General features: G+C 41.2%; 1 protein-coding gene across 1 annotated transcript; it reads left to right on the top strand.

The window, feature by feature from the left end:
* Nucleotides 1-265: 265 nt before the first annotated feature.
* Nucleotides 266-16,303, top strand: LOC145449999 (heparan sulfate glucosamine 3-O-sulfotransferase 1-like). The gene is made up of 6 exons (XM_080328445.1): nucleotides 266-1,155; nucleotides 2,588-2,754; nucleotides 2,822-2,990; nucleotides 5,268-5,461; nucleotides 15,489-15,573; nucleotides 15,636-16,303. Exons 1-6 carry the CDS (start codon nucleotides 853-855, stop codon nucleotides 15,936-15,938), a joined length of 1,221 nt encoding a protein of 406 aa, XP_080184571.1. The 5' UTR covers nucleotides 266-852; the 3' UTR covers nucleotides 15,939-16,303.
* The last annotated feature ends 77 nt before the right edge of the window (nucleotides 16,304-16,380 follow it).

Below are 16,380 nucleotides of genomic sequence, written 5' to 3'. Positions count from 1 at the left end.
GGTTTGGGGTGCGACAGTTACGGCCCTGGTTATACCCCTGATAAGCATAAAAAACAGTTGCATCTATCACATTAAATTGCGTTTTCTTATTGCTATTCTTTGGTGTTATCTTATGGTAATAATGTCCATAACTAATAAATACAGGTACATTTGGTTAAAATAAAGTATAGTTCAGGCGTGGTACGCAGTGTAGTAAAAAAGAAACTAATGGTAAATCATCTGAAAAACTTTGAGAGACACTGGAGAGAATCCGTAAATACTTTCGAGACGAAAGTCAGCTTTACGATGGAGCGACTCGCCCATACATTGTATATCAAAAGGACTCAAATATCGGTACGGCCCCAGGCTAATCAGGTCAATTATCCCTCTAAAGATATTGCTGCTATTATCGCATATAGTTTTAAATATTTCAGTAGCTCACTAAGAAATTGAACGCCAATACAAGAGTCTGATAACAGATTGGATCGTGCTTCTGAAAGAAATTTGAGATAGATCAGAGAGATGTGCGGTATTTCAGGTTTCTGGACTCGCTGATACCGAGGTGAACTTATTAGAAAGAGCAGTTATGAAACTGTTGAGTTGGAATTAACGTAGCAGGAGTTTTGGCTATATCGGATTCCTAAACTTATCATATTCGTGAAGGTGCATACGATTTCTCAACTAATTAATAGCGCTGGTAATCGGATGGCGCTAAGAAGCCGTGTGTGATTGAACTAGCGGGGTGATTAAACATTACTATTTGCTTCCAATGGTCACGCTAACATTTGTTTGTTATTGCATATAGTCTACTACATACAGTAACGACCACAGCCAATTTAGAAGACCGGAACAAAATATATTTGTCTAAGAATCATGGCACCGGTAGTCGGAGTAACTGCGAACTTGCATAAGAAATTAAGATCGGGATTCCTGCTTTGTTTGGTGTCGGTTATGGTTTTCTACATCGAAGCCGGAACTAGGAGATACTCAAACGCTCCAGCTTTTAATCTGGAACGGGTCAAGAGGAATCCTGGTCAGGAGAAATCAGAAGAAAGGGAATCCATCGGCAGACTGCGAAGAAAACATTTTGACGGTGAATACGATTCCCGGGTTCGAGAAAGGAATCAGCTGTACGCAGAATATTTGCAGATGGTAGCAAGACTTGAAAATAACTCCGTGAGTTTCAAACTACAATCATTAAATGCGTATTTTCAGCTGTGCCCGAGCATATTCTGTTTTCAATAGTCTAATTGCTTTCCAGCTTTGGAATACGATACTTGAGTAATAGCAAATAGCGACTTATATTATGACGGAATATCTGTAACATAACAGTAGTTGGGTTATATTTTTTTCATCTGAACAAGTCACACACAATGCGATGTCATGAACAGATAAGAGGATGTCGAACGAGACGCATCAGTAGCGATCCTTTACTCTAACATCCACATCGGCCTAGAGTGCCCGATGTCACAGTTCTTCTGCGATCTCTTTTTTGAAGCCGCGGCCCTTTCTACTAGTAACTAGTTTTTTCCACTCCTTGTGAGTGCTTTCTTTCGTCGGGTCTTTTACTGGTCTTTCTTGTCGCCGTAAGAACGGTAACGGCGGGGGAAGAGGAACCCAGATAAAACTCCGACGGGAATCGAATCCACACCGTCAGATTGGTGGGCACTATCTCCCCCGGTAGACGTAGCAAAGTCGGGTCTCACTATAGCATTTGCGGCCTGCGACATCTTATGAACTCAATTACTACTGACACGTTATTGTTGCTACTTAGTTCTCTTATCGCACCATCTCTGTTTCATTACGACGACACATTCTTTGATGTGTTCTGTTTTCTTGATATATATGCCTGAGTTAGATTGTTATTGCGTTGATTCGGCATTCGGCTGGACTCTGGTTCAAGAGAATCCCGCTGCATAGTACACTTATGAAAAATGTTTCACTCACCGCCATTGGTTTGAACAGAAACATGAAAAAATAATGGGAAATTAAACGGGGAAAACTGGGTTTGTAACTCTGCGCGAAAAAATTTGAATTTGCTTTCTCAGATATGAATGGTAAACACATGTGCCATATTGTCGAATAACAGTTGTCGTAACGAAGCGTAGAAGATTATAATGATATCACGACAGGTTCTACTGGAGTTATACATATCGTGTGATCTTAGAAAATGTTGCTAGCTAGGTGTCAAGCCCTGTAATTCATATTTCAAGGCATTGTTAAAACTACCGACGACGTTAACGACGCATCGTTCAAAACTGCTAGGAATATCGCTAAACCCAAGAAATCTAGCTGCAAGAGAAGATGAGATTTCAATAAAACTACAGTAACCACAACCGTTGATGCTTTAGAATGGATAAAAACGCTACTAAACGCCCGCATATGACTGGTAATAGGCTACATGAGCCTAAATTTATAAGTAACCCACAAATACATGGTAATAAGGTTCTGCGGCCCGCAGTCTTTTACTGTTAAAATGCGGCCCGTTATACAAGGGAAGTGGCGAACCCCTGTGCTATAGCAATGCCAACTGTTAGCCATGAGTATAGTCATATACCGTGTATTCAACGCATGACTTGTGTCATAGATATACATTACCATTCAACAGACAAAGAGTAAGAGATTGCCAAACGTAATCGGCGTAGGGGCAGAAAAATGCGGTTCTGGAGCATTGCGTTGGATGCTTCTCAAGCATCCCATGATGCTGTCGTCAAAGCCTGCGGAGATGCACTATTTTGGAAGGTGGAAATCTAAACGGACGATAGAGGATTACCTGTAGGTGTGAAGCTATCATCCATCTTCAAATTATATCGCTTACATCCTCACTATATATTCGCAACAGAATGCATATGCCAATGGCTGCGCCATATGAGTTAATCTTCGAAAAAACGCCGTCTTATTTTACGCTCGACGCGGCCGCATCTTCGATACGGGAAACAATTCCGAACGCTAAAATCCTTCTTGTTCTGTGCGACCCAGTTAATCGGACGTTTTCCGATTACGTACAAGAGGTAAGCGACCTTACAACGCGATGTTGACATGATACACTGTTTTTTTCGTCCGCGTACCAACTATATTTGTTTTTACTACATTGCGTACCACCTGCATGAATCCTGAATAAGTTATTTTTTATCAATGTAATGATATCATTTGTTGTTAGCGTTATTACCAGATGATACCATCAATGTCTATGCGGGTATAACTAACATTACTCGCAGCACATCAGATACCATGTCCAGATTGGATTAGACAATTCGGTCTCTTGGTCTTACTGGCCATATCAAGACCAGCATGCGAAAGCCATGTCTCACGGTCTCATGCCGAGGCAGGGATCTCGATTCAACTTTGTGCATGTGGTTCAAATCGAATGGTGGTTGTAACAAGCTGGGTTTCCTGGCTGCGTTGGAAGGACTTTCATAAAAACCACACACTGCGGCAAACATTCTCCGCGGTGTTTGAATTTTGAATTCATTTCGACATGCTTAAAATTTATCCTACTAACTATACTGGTGAATCAGTCTGTTAAGCCCTAGGATCCGAAACAATCAATCCCACCAGCTGCTTGGTATTCTTTGCTGTGAACCCGTTGTTTAAACACTAACGAGATATTGTTACATATAGCTGAAATAATTGTTACATCGTGTATTCATGGACTTAACTACTTCAACGCGCAGCAAATTGGTTACTAGATACTATTAAATTCGCCGAACTCTTCCCCTACCACTCAAAATGGTCTCGCGTAACACTTGTACGCGTACCATAGTTTTAGGACCAATGATCTAGTACAGTGGTTCTCAACCTTTTTGTCTTTGCGGACCCCTTTGGGACTATCACGGACCGCAGCAAGTTTTCGTTCAAAAATTAGCTCAATTATCGTGCAACCGTCATCTGTCTTGTGCAAACATTAACTGTAGGCTTGTGAGAAACAGCCACAAAATGACTTTTCGTGAAAATAACATCATACTATACGTAGAAATTGGGTATAGACATTTATTATTTCGATGCGAGTTTTGCAGCTGTATTTATTGTCTCGAACCTCCGATTTGATATAAGCGAGTGCCGAGAATATTTTCACAAAAATTGGCGCATGCAGTCGAATGTAATATTAACGCATAACGCTTCCGACGACACCTTATGCTGTGGTCGCAATATAAGTGGCACCAAAATTGAGCAACAGAGTTTTTAATGAACATAGATAGCATCCAGTTTCGTAATTTCTATCAAGCATCTCATATTGAAGTTATTCTGGAATGGTGGTTATGTATATCACAGTAGAAAATGGATTTCGTGGCCATGGCGTTTCAATTTCTTCATTCGGGCGGATTAGGAAAAAAATCAGGAATTTTTATTTCAAACGACCCCAACAAAACGTCTCTAAACAGCAATATGTTTGTATCAATAGGCTATTATCAATTTGACAATTAGAATGAGTTTGCACAGTAGGATATTTTATCTCAGACAAACATTCTAACGATGTGAGTCCTGAAAGTTTAGCAATTATGAAGCTAATCTGTCTGATGCTTATGCTAATTTAAAAATATTACAAATTAGGTTATCAACAATCATTTTACAAAAGGGTTTCGCGGCCCCCCTGAAAATGTTTCGCGGGGCCCTAGGGGACAGGGGTCCGCGGACCTCCGGTTGAGAACCACTGATCTATAGTATTTTCGCGATAGACACTCGCAATAGACCGATATTAGTTAACGACTGCTCTACGTCCTAATATGTTGATTACATTATTACATATTATCATTGACCTTCAACCAGTAATTATATTCTCATTGACTTTAAGGTCCATAAAGATTAAAATCATGATATTCAATTTGACCTAACCTACATTAAACAGCGAATACGGGCGATTTCAACAGGCAACGCCGGCATATATAGAATCAAACTCAAATATTATACCGGATTCTAGTTGGTTAAATTCACATAAGTTATTTAATCTACTTAATATCTAACGCCGGAAAGAGTAATTACTCGGTTTGAGGTACCGCCGTAGCCTACTATTTTCATTTATTTTCAGTCAGTTTTCAGTTTTGCCGCGAGCTATATATAGACCGTCATCCTGCCCTTTAGCAGTCATCCAAACGAAACCCAGTTCAGTGTTTAAAATCATTATACCGTTCACGGCCATATTATCTGCAGATGTGTTCTACTCATCCCGCTTATTGATAATAGCTATCAATTATGATCATTACAACCCTACAATCTATGGAATGTACATTGTAATAGGCGTATTAACATTATTCCTTCATCACCCTACCGGTAACGTCACTTTCATACAGAAAATAATCAAGAAAATCGTCATCGAAGAATCTTTCGAAAACTTGACTCGTCATCTTATGGATATGTTCTCGGTCGTTCTGAAAAAGCGAGGTCACGACCCCGATGCCACATTGGATTATATTCAGAAGATGTTTCGCCGGTATCGACCTTCTCATATTCTTACCACCGGATTGTATTTCTATCATTTCCAAAAGTAAGTGCCAGGATAACGATGCTTCCAAGCTGCGATATACAAATGGTAGTGTGTGCCATGTTTGTTTTAACGTGCGAATTATGTCGTGGCCTATTGCTTATCGCGGTCGAAAATATACGAGATACACCTTTCAAACGGGATGTCCGCAATGACTGTAGCAATTTTACTGTTCAAACTTGTCGAATTTGACTCTCTGGCACCATCTTGGGGTCAGCCTTGAGGAATTCCTGAAGATATTAACTTTCTTCAGAAAATGTTGAAAATATCGGTTTATAACAGACATGGGGTAATCGCGATTAGTAATCGTAATCGATTACGACGATTACAGCATTTTCAAGTAATCGTAATCGCAATCGATTACTTTCGAAAAAAATCCGAAGTAATCGTAATCGTAATCGACTACTTCGCATATCTAATCGATTTCTTAGTGAAAGAACGATTGCTTTTTATTTGTACAAGGACTATGACATAGACTGAACATTCGTGAACAAGGAAGAGATATTGTACCAGGTTCGTGATTGCACAGCGCACATGCACAACAGAGATGAGCATGGATTAGGATTAGGTTTTGAAAAAACAGGATTAGTGAAATTTTGTCGGATTTGGATTGGATTTGGATTAGACATTTTTTTCAGAACGGATTAGGATTTGGATTGGATTTACCTATTTTCTGGGAGATTGAGATGTCGTGTGGCGAATGGCGACAAACTTTATTCGGATCAGTTATTAATGTACTTATGGTTACTAAGTTATCTTGAATCAAGTGTGAAAGAAAATTTTCGAATCCCTCCATTGCATAAATTAGTATTTTTTCTGAATTTCCAGTAGGAATCGGATTAGGATTGGACATGGACTTGAATATGAAAAAGTTATGGATTAGGATTTGGATTTGGATTTGAAGGTTCGGATTTGGATTGGATTAGGACATAGAAATTTCAAATCCGCTCATCTCTGATGCACAAGCACACACGTCTGATTTCCAAATGCTATTGCTGATTATTACGTCAGAAGTACCTTATTAGCTTTGCTCGTCATGGCATAAGAAGTATCCACAGTAAATAGATATTCGATGTACATAGCCTACATTAGTGTGAATGTAAGAACACCCGCCGTGCTGTAAATCAGGTTATCAACACGTTCCATACGCCACTCCCTCGCAGTAGGATAATTAATCTCCATTCTGCCTAGTTTAAAATAGTAACCTATGTATTGATGTTTGACTATGCTTAGTTGAACGCAGTTTGACCGTTGCTTCTTGGCGAGCAGTAGGCCTACGTACAAAGATTTGAAATTTTGTACTCGCCAAATATAACATTACGGTTTCCACAAGGATGCAGTAAAAATCAACAGCTAATGACATATATCATAACCGAGCCGTCTTTGCCGTTTCTCGTAACGGCAGCTTGCAGTACATTATCTGTATGAAGTTGAAGGCAGAATTTTATGTTCGCTTCATCGGGCCCCTGCTTCATCTTATTCTCATATGACTCTACTTGAAACGGGCAGTAATCGTTATTTCACAATTCTTTACTCAACATTGGGACCTGCCGCCATGGCCATGGGCTTCTATACCATGTTAGCGTGGGTTGTAGCTAGAATCTGGACCTAAACAGCAATTCGTCCCCCAGTCCATACGTTGGTCTTTGGCCCCATAGGGTGGTATTTTCAAGTTGAAGACTGAATTTCGTCAATATTGTTAGTAATTGCATTATATTACTATTAATTTTTAATCCTCTCTCAGCCCCGATGGTCAGATTTACCTGTAGAGCTGGGAGCACGTAAGTCATAATTATAACGTCCGGTATCTTGTTATAATTACTTTAGTTGATGTTGTTAGTTCGTGACCTCCGGTCTGTTATATAATCAAAAGATATTGAAGTGGCACAAGAACTTTGGTGAGACGCAAATACAAATTGTCATGTCTTAAAAACTCTGGGTGCCCCGGGTGGCATTTACATTATGAGCTCAGATTGGAAGGACCGGACTATTAATCACGTCCACCCAGCGTGGCTATTGACAATGGACACATACCCAAAGTTTCGACCAAGGTCTTTCTTTAGTAGCACACTTCGTGAAGTCGCATGTTGGTCGAGACTGCGTATATCTTTCGGTGTGTCGTGGCACGGGATTGACTGGCATCTGAATGCCTATTACTATAAATTAGGGTTGCAGTTAAAACAAAAATCAATTTAAAACAGATATGTTTAAAACAAGGCCCTTATTTAAAATATTGTTTTTTTTTAAAACCGAGACGTCACGAATATAAAATTGTGACGTAATAGTGGATTGAGATTGAAAATATATGGCAAATATCGCTCATTTGACGAAATATCATAACTGTTGAACAGACTATTTTTGGGGTTCCAACCATCTGATATCGATGTGCGCCGGCCAAATCAGGTGGTAATTGTCCGTAGGCTCTTACAAAATGTTTTTTTGGAAAGTGTTTACACAATTATGGCATCATGTTACAACTTTAAAAATACAATTTAGTTTCTTTTAAAAGCCTTTGTTTTTGAAACATGTTTAGAATAAAGCGATTTAAACAACCATTTGTTTTAAATGCAACCCTACTATAAATTATGTATGCTTTTTTTAGGGGGAGACGTATGCATTTCAAAATCAAGCTGTCCAGAGAGAATTTTCAAGTTAATTAAATCTCTCGTAAAGACTGTATAATTTATGTTGGCTTACGAAATACTTTTGAGTCCCCTTCGATCTCCCCACCCTATTGGGAAATTTGCGGGGCGGCGGTTATGGACCTGGCAAGAATGCAAATCGTTGGGTGCGTTAAATCGACCTCTATAAAAATGGGCAATCGGTACATCATGACGTAACAAGCCAATGACGCATCATTTTTTAAAGGAAGTTTGTTATCTCATTAGGCCTTTTCAGCGCAATCCATATATTGTCTTCCGATATAACTTCTAAGATGCAAAATAAATGTAATCGTGAGTAATCGTGATTACTTTTCCAATGTAATCGTAATCGTAATCGACTACTTCCTGATTTTGCTGTAATCGTAATCGTAATCGTAATCACGTCATTCAGAAGTAATCGTAATCGCAATCGATTACATTCAGGAAGTAATCACCCCATGTCTGGTTTATAACCAGAGGTGGTCAGTAACGAAGTACTTCTACTTTTTGAAGTACTCAAGTAGTTTTCCTCTACTTCTAGTACTTACTCAAGTAGAACTAATTTTAGCTACTTCTACTTCATAATATTTTGTGATCTACTTACTTACTTTTCGCTATTTTCAGTTTATCAAGTAGAAGTAGTTTAATCCTCCAATCAGGAAGATGGCCTGAGGACTTTCGGGGCTGTTTTCACGGAGCATCAACATTTAATTTTCAGAAAAGTTGACTAAAGCCCACAATTTTCGTCGCGCTTCGCGCACGGTGGGTATGGAGTAACCAATATGATTTCACGAAAGTATCAGTGAATACAATTAGGTAGCGGGTTGCGTGGTTCCATTCACACCGCATTGTCGCCCATACGAGATATTTCATCACAGTATATATGGTCCGTCATAACGTTTGAAACTGATGTTTCGCAATCTAGCATTAACTTATCATATCGTAGTTTAGCAGTCCATGGCGTGTCCTAATCTGGAACAGTGGGCTCTGACTTTTTTAGCTGTAGACCTGTTTTAGCATACAACCTTGGAAACTTTCCGGACTGAAGACATGAAATACATTTTCCGCTTTTAGAAGTAGTATTTATATTTCACTTTCAATTCCCAGTATCATACTTTGAGTTCTAATTCTGTTGAGTTCTGTTGAGTTCTGCTGTCTGGAGAACATACATGTTGAAGTATAAAAGCAATAGTAATGCCTTTAATTTCCGGAAATAAAGCTACACAATATGGCATTTTTACGATCCACCATCGTTTTTATTAACGTTTACTAATCGCGCAAAGTGTTTACACCGTATCCGATACAACGTCTCCGTATTGCTCTTCGACTAAACTACTGGCCTTATAACATGGGGGAGGGTGCCATACCAGGACATTTTCTAAAACGTACTGTTCGAGTAAGCAGAGGATTAATATCGCATTTCCATATCAGTACTACCATTTTCATCCCATCATGCGGACGAACGCTTATTCTGTCGAAAATTGGATACCTCCTGGTATGCATCAATATAAATCAACCTCTGCACCTTTCGCATAGCTCAATTTGCAGCTTTTGGCAATCAATGCGAACGAATCACGATCGTTTTTGTTATGTTCTTGATCTTGTTTGAACAATAACTCATACGACGAGGTTGCAATAGGAAATCAGTATATATTAACAGCAGAATAACTTTAAGACAGGCGACACGATCCAGAGTTCAGTTAAATGAAAAGACCACGAGACAACAGAACACAGGATATAAATACAAGCACGACACACGAGGAAATAATGATTGGCGGTAATTACTAATCCTATAGAAAGAAAGAGTTGTACGACACCGAACGTAAATGCACGAACATAACAGTCCTCCCCTGTAAGTTAGAGGGTTGCCCACATTTACGGTCTATAGAAATCGGTGGGTTTCCTATTTCTAATAGGATAACGTCTGCCCGACGATCGAGCAGGACTAGCTGCAGGACGTTGTGCCCTATTCCTAACCAATGGTTGCTCAGCTTGCGACTGCGGAGGCTGAGCAACTTCCTGTGTGGCTGTATTATTATGGCCAGCTGAAATCAAGCGTGGTTGGAGTTGGTTTTTGTGCCTCCTCCAATACCCATGATCCGTTTTTATAACGTACACAACACGCCCCAGTATTTCCGTCACCACGCCAGCAACCCACTTTGGTCCGCTACGGTAACTGCGAGCGTAAACCGAGGAACCAATCTCGAAATGAGCGACTGATTGTCTTGGCGTAACGGGTTTCGATTTATCGAAGGGCGAGCACAAACTTAACAAATTGCGCGGCTGTCGACCATGTAAAATCTCGGCAGGCGTTTTCCAGTCTATGCCCGGGTGCGGTGCACATCGGTACGTAGCGAGAAGTGTTTGGAGCGCAAAGTGGAGATCTTTTCCCCCGTCGCAATTTTTTATTAATCCAGCTTTTAAAGTCTGGACGAATCGCTCCGCTTCCCCGTTCGAGGCAGGGTGAAAAGACGGCGATACGATATGGCTGATTGCCAAATTAGAGCAAAACGTATCGAATTCATTCGATGTGAATTGCGGCCCGCCATCCGTGACAATTGTTATGGGCAAGCCTTCGATAGAGAAGACTTCCCTCAAAGCGTTGACCACACACAAGGTTGTGGTAGAACCGACATTCATTACTTTAACGAAAGGATATTTCGAATGCGCATCGACGATGACAAGAAACATTTCATTGTTTATTGGACCTGCGAAATCCAAGTGAATTCGTTCAAAGCTTTCAGAAGTTTTTGGCCATTCGCGATACTGACGATCAGGCGCTTTCATTACCTTACGGCAAGCGTCGCAACTTTTCACGAGATTTTCAATGTCGCGATTAATGGAAGGCCATGCGATGTAACGTCGAGCCATCTGCTTCATTTTCGCGATACCCCAATGTCCTTCGTGCAATAATGATAAGACTCGCGAGCGAAGTGACTGCGGAATTACTACGCGCTGAAAACCATCAATATTGAGCATGACTATGTCTTCGTGCAGTGAAAGCGAATGTTTGCAAGTCGAAAACCAAGAAAAATCATCAATGTGCGTCTTTGGATTCCAATTACCATGAGTGACAGATAATTTTACTAGTTTCATGGTTTTGTCCTTCAGCGTCGCGTCGCGAATTTCATTGCGAGTTAACGGTAAGCCATCAAATGTCATATTAATAGCGTGAACGATTTCCGCGTTTTCACGAATTTCCAGTTCGTCAAACTCGGGGTCTGGACCCTTTGGTAGGCGAGATAAACCGTCGGCGTTTCCGTGCTGATTAGTCGGTTTATAGCGAATATCGTATTGGTAAGCCATGAGCGTTAGTGCCCATCGCTGTAAGCGTTGCGCTGTAATCACGGGAATTTTCTTGTCTGGCGAGAAAATAGCTAAAAGCAGTTTGTGGTCCGTTACGAGCGTAAATTTTCTACCATACAAGAACTGACGAAATTTAGTGACTCCGTAAATGGTTGACAGAGCTTCCTTCTCGATTTGAGAGTAGGATTTTTGCGAATCAGAAAGTGTTTTCGATGCGTGCGCGATCGGTCTCTCTTCGCCATTGTGCTCGATTGAGAGGACAGCGCCGATTCCGAATTGAGAAGCATCAGTTGACAAAATGAGCTGCTTGTTTACATCATAATGAGCTAACTGCGTAGCGTCGATTACGTCGTTTTTGAGAATGCGAAAAGCTGCGTCACAGTCCGTATTCCAAATGAATTTCGCGTCTTTTTGAAGGCGATACAAGGCAGCGGCTTTATTCGTGAAATTAGGAATAAACGCGCGATAATAATTGACTTTGCCCAGGAATGCCTGTAGCTGGCGAACATCCTGAGGTTTAGGCAACTGTTTGATCGCTTCAACGGATTTGTGAGACGGGCGTTTGCCGTCCTTGTCGATTATATGACCAAGATACTCGACACTACTTTTGAAAAATTCACATTTAGCGAAGTTGACGGTGAAACCGTATTCGGTGAGGCGCTCAAAGAGTAGCGATAAGTTGCGAAAATGGTCGCGTTCATCAATGCCAGTTACGATTATGTCATCGATAAAACAGGCAACACCGGGTAAGCCGGCGATCATGGCATCAATACAGCGTCGATAACGGAATAGACCGAATTGCGTGTTGATGACACACAAATTCTTCGCATCATCATCTAATTCTAGCTGAAAATAAGCATCGGCAAGATCAATTTTCGTAAAAATGCAACCACCCTGTAACTTGTGAAGAATTTCATCTAAAGAGGGCAGGGGATGTTGATCTATCTGAATCTGTTGATTCAATGCTTTGAAGTCACCACAAATGCGTACTGATCCATTTGATTTAGTGACGGCAACAATTGGTGCTGCCCAATCACTGTAATTGATTGGTTCGAGGATACCGTGATCGACTAATCTATTCAATTCGGTTTGGACAGCGATTTGCCTTGCGAAAGGCAAAGGGCGTGGCTTGTTGAATACGGGCTTGGCATTAGGTTTCAAGTGAATTGTCACCTTTGTCTTGGTGCATCGTCCTAATACATTAGAGAAAACGGAGGGAAATTTGGACTGAAAAGATACCAATTTGTCGTTTGAATCACAAATGTCAATAGTATTACATGACAATAGTATTACATGATTGCGATTCGACCATCTGCGAGGAAATTGCATCCAAAGCAGACGTTCCCTTAGCGGTCATGGAGAAAGCATCGCTCCAATCGAGACCAAAAATGTTTTGCCCACGGTGTTCGTCGAGAACCACCAATTTTAAGCCAACTCGAACTTCAGAACCCACCTGCACGCTTACAGTGCAAATACCTTTCACTTTCAGTGGCTTGTCGCCATACGCTACGAAAGAGCAATGGTATGCTGAGAGTTTCGGAGAGCCCAAAGTTTTGTACCCAGTCAATCCCACCATGGCGGAGGGTGCACCAGTGTCCCACTGTGTCGGCAACGGAATGCCGTTGATGCTGGAGTTGATCCAGAGCTGGTTTCCCACGCGTCGATATAGTTGATCGATGTCGAAGGAGAGGAGTGGCACTGAGCAGAAATTGACGGATGTGACCTGTTGCATGATACTAGGTTTGTTTGACATGCACACAGGTTTGATATGACCTTTACGACCACATTTCTGACATACTGCATGTCGATATTGACAGTCTTTTCTCTGGTGATCGATGAAACAGCGGCTACAGGATTTCAGTCTTTCCGGGAAGTTGCCTTGGATGGATTTGGAAGGTTTTTTCCCCTTCTGATAACTTCCCGTCATTTTGTTGACGATGGAAGTGTCTTTACCGCTACTCTCGCCCTGGATAACCCTATCGGTTTCCAGCGTTCTCACGTGTGTTGCGGCTACTTTGAGAACGTCGTCGAGGGATGGATTGGTTTGTGTTAGACAATGCCGTCTCACATCCGCGTGCGGCGTTTCTTTAATGATGAGATCGCGCATTAGCTCATCAACGTAGCTCTGATCACAGCCATCTCTTGAGCATATGAAGTTGCAATCCTTGGAGATTCCGCGTAGAGTAGCGATCCAATCGGCGTACGATTGTCCCGGTTGCATTTTGCAACTGTAAAATTCGTACCTGGCTGCTTGCACATGAATGGAGTCCTTGAAGTGTGTAGACAACTTCTCGGTCAACGCGTCGAAGGTTTGTGCACTGACATCAGCAGCACCAAACAAATTACGTAGGAGCGAGTACGTTTCAGGTCCAACCCATGAGAGTAGACACGCTCTTTTCTTCTTCATGTTGGAAATGCCGTAAATTGCAAGGTGATGGTTGAATCGTTGCAGATATTGGTCCCACTTCTCCTTCGATTTTACAAACGAATCAAACCTGGGAGCGGTAGCCTCTGATGTTGACGTACCGGGACTAAACCTCTGTGCTAATTGAGATATGGCTTCCTCATGCTGCAGCTTTTGCTGTGCCATAACTTCTTTGTGCTGTGCGCGTTGTTGGTCCAAATCTTCTCTGTGCCGGGCATTTTGCTGCTCCAGCTGTGCATGTTGTTGCTTCAGCTCTTCTTTACGCTGTGCTTCTTGATTTGCCATGGTTTCTTCATGCTGCTTTTGTTGCTTCGCCATCATTTCCTGCTGCTTCTCTAGAAGCTTCAATATACTCGCTTCCATGATATATGTTCGTCGCAGAAATAACTATGAATCCGACTTCTGACACCAATTGTTATGTTCTTGATCTTGTTTGAACAATAACTCATACGACGAGGTTGCAATAGGAAATCAGTATATATTAACAGCAGAATAACTTTAAGACAGGCGACACGATCCAGAGTTCAGTTAAATGAAAAGACCACGAGACAACAGAACACAGGATATAAATACAAGCACGACACACGAGGAAATAATGATTGGCGGTAATTACTAATCCTATAGAAAGAAAGAGTTGTACGACACCGAACGTAAATGCACGAACATAACAGTTTTTACAACTACTTACTTATTTGAGTAGATCTAAAGTCAGTCAATTCTACTTCTACTTCAAGTAGATTCAGGTTGCTTATGGAAGAAGTACTTCTACTGGTACTTAAGTAGATTTTTCCGTCGCTACTTCTACTTCTACTTGAGTAGCTTTCTAGACTACTTTGACCACCTCTGTTTATAACATGCACACACCGACTGCGTTTCGTTCGTAAAACGATGATCTAACCAGCTAGGGCAGCGCCCTGGCTTTCTAACGAGATCAAAACAACCGGGTTCGAGTCTCGGCAAGGTAGATAATTTTCATTTTGTGCAGGATTTTGCTAAATGTTCTGACTCAGACTTCCACTTGTTCTCAAATATGCGGTTACTATTACTAACGCTATTGTTATTATTATTATTAGGCGGATAGTCACGATCTTAATATCCTTAATTCGAGCGCTTTTTCTTCATTATTGCCAACCACACATGTGTAAGCCCCACTTTTTGGCGTATAGCCGTAGCGCGTATGGTACGGGTTAGTTCCGCTTCCACCTTTATTAGTGGAAATGGCATTTCTAATCGTGAAGTCACGGGTAGCGCTCAATTTGCTCTTGAAGCAATTCATCTATGTTAAGCGCAAAATTCTGTGCCTGTTAGTTCGGACCGAGAAAACTTTGTAGCATAGAGAGGTAAAAACTTATGAAGTCTTGAAATTCCATCACACCACACTTCTATGACCGTAGAGATATGTTACCGCATATCACAGTTTCTGAACCACAATTTATTTGTTTACGTGGCAAATCGTTGTCATCGAGTAGCGAGAGTGATTCTACATTCTTTATTTTACGGTAGCTAGCTGAGATTTTGAAGTAAGTCGTCCCGAAATACTTTCCCAATACTACATTTATTCGGACGCTAATGGTCGTGTCTTTCGCCTATTTCTCCATAACACTGATGTGATTAATAGCCGATTACTCGAATCGCATTCATCCATGCCTGTATGTAGATGGCTGAAAGTGTTTGGGTTATCAAACATCCACGTAGTCGACGGAGAAGAGCTAATATCGAACCCGGGTCTTGTAATGGAAAAGGTACTAATTCATTCATCTTGACCTTGAATGGACGCAGTGACAAGTAACATTCCAATATTTAGGTCCAGGACTTCCTACAAATACCGCGACTTGTGATCCAAGAAGATTTTGTTAAAGGAAGCAACGGTTTTTACTGCTATGATGGCCCGAAGATACGTAAAAATAATTCAGAGACTACTTTGGTTCAGCTTAAAAAGCCCGAGTGTTTGAAACACTCATCCAAAGGCAGGACGCGGATGGGAAATTGGCATTATAAGCCGTCGGAAGACGCGGTCAACGAACTACGGAGATTTTACGAACCACAAAACGAAAAGTTGTTCGCACTCCTTGGTCGAGAGTTCAATTGGACGAAACATGCGCATTGATCGAGCAGGAAAATGTCTGGATCATGTTCTGGCGTATTCCCATCGAAAAGAAGGCACGTACAGACAGAAGACCTGAGAGCATGGAATGAACAACACACTAGATGGCGATAACGATACCATGGCCACTGTCCATGCAGTATAAGTCTACACGAGGTGGCAGTATAACGGCTCATCCATTGCTGCCCCAAAGATTGGCGATCTATATTAACTATATGCGTTCTAGTCATTGCGAATTGGAGCAATAACCAATAACGTTTCTTTTCACTCACCGCTATCACCGACACCAAGCTATAGCCCTATATATACACGTCATTGGTCACTTCTGAAGAAAGAATAAACGATAGGCTTACCATATTTTGGAAATCTAAAAAGAGGATACTTTTTCAGAAATCTGAGACTTGCAAAACCGGAGTAGAATTCTCAAAAACCGGTGAAATTTTCC

The sequence above is a fragment of the Botryllus schlosseri genome, chromosome 11 (genome assembly GCF_051294905.1).
Source record: "Botryllus schlosseri isolate E-star chromosome 11, Bs_hap1, whole genome shotgun sequence".
NCBI lineage: Eukaryota > Metazoa > Chordata > Ascidiacea > Stolidobranchia > Styelidae > Botryllus > Botryllus schlosseri.
Note: the sequence above shows the minus strand (reverse complement) of the source record. Positions and strands in the feature narration are given on the sequence as shown.